Consider the following 6,269-nt stretch of genomic DNA (forward strand, 5'->3'; position numbering starts at 1 on the left):
TTATATGCATTCTAACTTTTACATGTTGGCTAAGTCAATTATTCGAAATATATGAGTTTAATTGAAACAAGCCTCGATAGTGTTTTATATAACTAAACCAGAATTAGACATCTATATAGGTCTATTTAAACTTTCTGAATTAAGTTTATTATAATCAACACTATAGTTTTATATGATTAACTCCTGATATAATTAGATGGCAACTGCATGGAGATGTTTGGGCAATTTTAAGTCCAGAAATCATGTTATCACATAATTTTAATTATTTTGAGAAACCTACGTTTAAGGTTTCGTAATTAGTAAAGCCTTACAATGGGAAGTTGTTTTGAATAGATAACGGATGAATTGAGTTCTAACTTTCAAGCACAATTAAAATAGTTTTTAAAACCTTTTACAATTTATTCTATTCCGTTGAAATTGTCAAAAACATTTAAGTAAAATGGATCATATATATATATATATCTTGTAGAGTATTCAACGTAACTCTCGAGCCAAATAGTTTGTTATTTAGTTGAAATCAAGGGGAAGTTTACTTGGTAAAAGAGAAAACTTTAAACTATTCCACAGTTTTTATATTGTCTCCAATAAAACCAACAAAGAATTATAGTCCAAATAAAACAAAACTAAAAGCACAAACAAGGTATAAATTAGAAACATAAAATTAAACCGTTTTATTATATATGACATATAATATAAGATACCAATTCCCATAGCCAAACCAAAGCTCCCACTTATGAGGAAAGTTGTTACATTAAATGAGAGCAACATTATTATTATTGTTGTTAAATAGCATGCAAACCCCAATCTCAACCTACTAAATTCTATCAATTAAAACAACCGATAGTGGATCTTCTCACCCTTACAATTAAACAAAAAAAGGTAGAAAAACAACCGCGTCAGGCCATTTCGACTTGGCCAGCCTGCCTATGTTTGGTTGCAACCGGAACTTCCATATCATACTTAGAAGAATCCATCTTCTCGCCCTGACCCCAAATGGCGTAGGCCTCTTCGCCGTGGGCAGCCTCGTCGCCGATAGCCATGTCCTCCTCGGACATTCGGAGTGGGACGATGTACTGGAGGAGGACACAAATAAGGCTCGTGACGATGATGTTGATGAGGGTGACGAAGATGATTCCGAGGAGTTGGACACCGAGTTGTCGGAAGCCGAGTTTGACCTGTTTGGTGTTGAAGCCGTAGAAAAGGCCGATGTATTTATTGTAGTTGCCGTAGAAGATTAAGTTGAGGCGTGGCTCGGCGAAGAGGCCGCTTAAAATGCCGCCGAGGCTGCCGGCGATGGCATGGGTGTGAAGAACGGCCATTGTGTCGTCTACCTTTTGGAGAATGGCGGATTTTTTATGAACTACCATCATTGTGAACCATGGGATTGAACCTGATAGCACTCCCATTATAATCGCGGCCCATCCTTGAACAACTCCTGGATTTCAAAGTTCCACTCATTTTTATAACTATATTTATTTATTCCCCCGACTTATAAACAAACTTTACATTAAAAATCATATTTAGTTCCAAAATTTTCATAAAAATAATAATTCAGTACTTACGCTGGTAACGATTTAACATGTAACAATTTAGTTCTGCATTTTCAATCTTTTACATTAATATTTATTTATTCCCCAACTTACAGAAAAAACTTTACAACTTACTTTGGAATTTCATTCTTACAATGTCTTAACTAGATTTGCTTATTTATTGTTGGAAAAAAAAAACACACTTTTGTCTTTGGGCCTAGTTTCCATAGTGTCGTTATGTTTCAAAAAATTATACTTTTAATTCTTAATTTTTTTTAGTTTGATTTCAATTAAAAATTTTGGTTTCAAAATTTTACAATTTTATTCTGAGATTTTATTTTTGTTTCAATTTACATATTATTTTTCAAAATTTACATTTCTAACGTCGATTTTTCAATAGTTACTTATTTTTTTCTTTAGGATTAATGACTATTAATTGCTTTTTTAAAAAAATATGTGATTAATTAAGTTTAACTATTAAAACTAAATTAAAAAATTTTCTTCATAATTATTTTAAATAATTAATAAACGTCAATAATTGAAAGTGAGTATTTAATAAAAAAATGAAAATAAAAAAGTAAAAACCTGAAACCTAAGTATTAAATTGAAACAAGACTCAAATCTCAAATGTAACATTATAACATTTTAAAATATATGGATTAAATTGAAACCAAAACTCAGAACTAAATATATAACATTTTGAAATCTAAAAACTAAATAAAAATTAGACTCAAAATAAAAACATATTTTTCTCTGACAATTATGGGTGTTCATGGGTTGAGTTGGATTTGGTTGAAAGTCTTTTTAGACCCAATTCAATTATTCAGGTTGTAAATTTTTTCAATCCAAATAACTCTTATCAACCCAACCATAAAATATTTGGGTTGGGTTGGGTTGGTTCGGGTTAATCGGGTCATTTATTTAAAATTTTGTTCTAAAAAGAAACAAAACGTAAATATGTAAAAATCTAATTTAATTATTTTCATATATTGAATTAAGATTTCAATTTCAATTTATATAGTGAAAATTTTGCAAAAAAAACTAATTTTGAGAGTTGTTGAAGAATAAATTATTAAAAAAATATTGATATTAAATAAAATTTAAATCAATATATGTATAAATGATTGTGTTATAAGTAATAAAAAAAATATATTTTAAAGTCAATAATAAATTTGGGATGGTTCAGGTTGGTTTAAGTTATATTAGGTAAACCCATGAACCAACCCAACTCATAAAATTTTCACTTATTTGAACTCAACGCAACCCAAATCCAACCCATAAAATTTTCATTTATTTGAACCCAACTCAACCCAAATCACACGGATTAGGTTGGGTTGATCGATTTTTTCGGGTCATCGCAATATCCCTACTGACAATAGTTTGCATTCGTAGGAAATTATAGGATTATAACAATGCTTTTGATGATGTAACGATCTTTGTGCATTTAAAACATTGACAACTTAGATGCATTGTGTAGAAATAATTTTTAGAAAATACTTAGATATTATTGGGGTTGTAACTATTTTTGTGCAACTTATATAATTATCCAATAAAAATTATCAATTTTTAGCATAGGGTTAAAGACGGCACGTAATCATTGTTTTTAATTTTTTTCTTAACAATAACTATAGAACATCATATTCTTTTTAGTAAAACATCAATTATTTAATATACCTATATTTTCATATAGTAATTAGTTCTTCTTTCCATTAATATAAAAAAATTAAGTTTCGGTTTGATAACGATTTTTTCTTTTTTAATTTACGTTCCTTCCTCCCTTATTTTTGGGTCAAAATTTGTACTTTGTAAACAAACACGTGAATTTCTAGTTAAATTTTAAATGCAATAAGATGAATTTAACTTTACTTCATCTTTGAAAACATTAGAAGAATTGCAATTACCGAGTATTGTTTAACATATTGAAAGAGGGTAAAAAGAGAAGGGAGTGACCTGCGGCGGGGGTGATGCAAACGAGGCCGGTAATCATGCCTTGGACGGCGCCGATGACGGAGGGCTTTCTGAAGAAGATGATGTCGAAGATGAGCCAAGTAAGGAGGCTGGTGGCGGTGCAAACGTGGGTGTTCAGAACCGCCAGTGAGGCGTCGATGTTGGCGGCGTACGGGTCACCGCCGTTGAACCCCGTCCAACCCATCCATAGCAGCCCTGCTCCGGCCAGCATCAGAAGAATGTTGTTCGGGGGAAAGCTTTCTCTGTCCTTCGATAGCCGTGGCCCAACCTGTCACTCAAACATTTTCCATTTTCAAAATTACAACTACAAAACTCATCCATTTTTTATTTATAACTTTAATTATAAATTTTGACCCTCAACTTCTTATTTTGTGTTTTCTTATCCTTCAAATTTTAAGGTGTTTAAAACAATTCTTTAATTTTGAAAAGTAAAAAATTTGGGTGGCGAGACTCATTTTAAATTTTTTTTTTTTTTTTTTTTTTTTTTTTTTTTTTTTTTATGGATGGTATAGAATCAAATGCAATTAGACGGTATCTAATCATTGTCTTTTATGACTTTGTATCTAATAAATCTTTAATGTATTAAAATTTAGAAAATTTTAATAAATTACAAAAATAGATTTTTATTTAAATTTAACTAGAACATAATAATTTTTTTTTAGAAAATGAAATTTACAGTAAAGAAAATAGGATAAAATGAGTACAATTTTTTTAAATCCAAAAAGTATATTTGTATATTATTAGAGTTTAAATTTTCAAATTTTTTTAAAATATCAAAGAGTATGTTAATAACTTGTCCAATACAAAACTAAAATCTTCATGAACTTATTAAACATTTGATGGGAAGACGAGATTAAATTCAAGTATTTAATTTAATATAATCCAAAAAGTCATGTACGCGTGTTTAAAAGATTCTTTTAAACCTGGAAAAAAAAAAGTCTCTAATAAGCTTTTTAATTGACTCTCAATTTTTTGTCTAATTTTTTTAATTAAAAATTGTATAATAAATAAACCTTCACTCAAGTGTATGGTAGGTTTATGAATTTTTAAAAAAATTAAATAGGTTAATAGAGTATTGCACACAAAAATTAACTTAATAAACATAAAATTGAAATTTTATCTATGTATTACATTAAACATTCAAAAAGTTCAAAAACTAAGACCTTGTTTGATGATCATTAAAGTCCAGTTTAAAAATCATTTTATTTTTTATTTTTATTTTTATTTTTTAAAATTAAATCTATTTCATCCATATTTCTTACAATTAAGTACAATGGTTAAATTCTTCAAATTTTAAAAACAAAAACAACTTTTTGAAAGATATTTTTTTAAATCTCAAAATTTGGCTTGGTTTTTTAAACCATTGGTGAAAAATAGATAACAAAAGAAAAAATTTAGATGTGAAAGTAGTGTTCATAGACTTAATTTTCAAAAACAAAAAATAAAATGGTTACGAAACGGGCCTAAATTTTTATTTTTTAAAAAAAAAAAAATTAAGCATGTTTCATCTCAATTTCTTATCATGGTTATCTTTAAGTAAAACTGTTCAATTTTTAGTCAAATTCCAATGCACAAAAACTACTTTTTTAAAATAAAAAATAAAAAAAGACTATTTTTTGAGTTTACAAAATTTGGTTTGATATTTATAAAAATATTGGTAGAAAATAAATGAAAAAAAAAAATTAGAGGTGAAATAAATATTTATAAATCAAATATTCAAAAAGCAAAAAATGAAAATAAAAAATTAGCCAACAAATAAAGTATGAATAAATAAGAATTATACTAAACAGCATGGTTGTAATTGTATTATACATCTAAATTTATAAGGACAGTGACAAGTCATTTTGAAGGGAGATAGGTAGAAGAGAAAAGAGAGAGTATAAAGTAGAATAGATACCCAATATGCAGCGGTGAAGCCCGCAACACCAGAGGACAAATGAATGACATAGCCACCAGAGTAATCAATGAGTCCCATTTTATTAAAAAACCCTTGAGGACTCCAAATACTGAACGCCACAAACGTATAAGAAAACGTTAACCAAAGCGGCACAAACAGCATCCAAGCGTAAAAATTCATACGCCCAAGCAAAGCTCCCGCAATCAAAACCAACGTGATCGCCGCAAATACGAACTGGAAAAACACCATTGTGGCCGCAGGAAACTTCCCGGCGAACCCTTGTTCAAGAAGATACTGCTGTTCCAAAGCCACATTCAGTTTCCCCCAAAACGGCGTCAGTTTGTCACCGAACGACAGCCGGTAACCCCACCCCACCCAGCAAACCAACACGCAAGCGAACGCGTATAGAGCCATGAACGCTGAGTTTATAGCCCATTTCTTCTTCACGGCTCCCCCGTACAGAATGATCAGACCCGGCACGCTTTGCAGTCCCACCAGTGTCGCCGCCGTCATCTGCCATGCGTTGTCGCCTTTGCTCATCCAATCTGGATCCGCTGTGTCGGTCACCAGGTTCGAAGGCAGTGGGACAATAATATTGCTCATTTTTTTTTCTTTTTTTCTTTTTTTCTTTTTAATTGGTTAACTTTCGGGGGGGGGGGGGGAAATAAAAAATGGGTTTGTTTGATACAAAATGAATATGGGAATTTCATGGCTTATAACTTGGAATTTGGAGCTTGGATTGTCACGATAAGCTGTTTCGAATATATATATTATAATTTGTTGATATTTCTGATGGATTATGTTTTTAGTATTTATATGTTTTTATATATGGTTGTTTGGACTGCCCTGGAAATATATATATTTTTTATTTAGAT

General features: G+C 30.2%; 1 protein-coding gene across 1 annotated transcript; it reads right to left on the reverse strand.

The window, feature by feature from the left end:
- Positions 1 to 656: 656 nt before the first annotated feature.
- LOC120076147 (ammonium transporter 2 member 5-like) lies at positions 657 to 5,997 on the reverse strand. The gene is made up of 3 exons (XM_039029918.2): positions 5,395 to 5,997; positions 3,480 to 3,765; positions 657 to 1,435 (listed from the first exon to the last, which is right to left on the reverse strand). The coding sequence occupies exons 1-3, from the start codon at positions 5,995 to 5,997 to the stop codon at positions 897 to 899; spliced, it is 1,428 nt and encodes a 475-aa protein (XP_038885846.1). The 3' UTR covers positions 657 to 896.
- Between the last annotated feature and the right edge of the window lie 272 nt (positions 5,998 to 6,269).

This window comes from Benincasa hispida, chromosome 4, assembly GCF_027475165.1.
Source record: "Benincasa hispida cultivar pf3 chromosome 4, pf3_genome.v1.1, whole genome shotgun sequence".
NCBI classification, from domain to species: Eukaryota; Viridiplantae; Streptophyta; class Magnoliopsida; order Cucurbitales; family Cucurbitaceae; genus Benincasa; species Benincasa hispida.

Excerpts from the sequence above, each read along its gene's own strand:
- LOC120076147 (XM_039029918.2), bottom strand. The coding sequence starts at position 5,997 with ATGAGCAATATTATTGTCCCACTGCCTTCGAACCTGGTGACCGACACA. Across the intron at positions 3,766-5,394 it reads GCTTCACCGCTGCATATTGG|GTTGGGCCACGGCTATCGAA; the intron begins GTATCTATTCTA and ends TTTGAGTGACAG. Across the intron at positions 1,436-3,479 it reads TTGCATCACCCCCGCCGCAG|GAGTTGTTCAAGGATGGGCC; the intron begins GTCACTCCCTTC and ends TTTGAAATCCAG.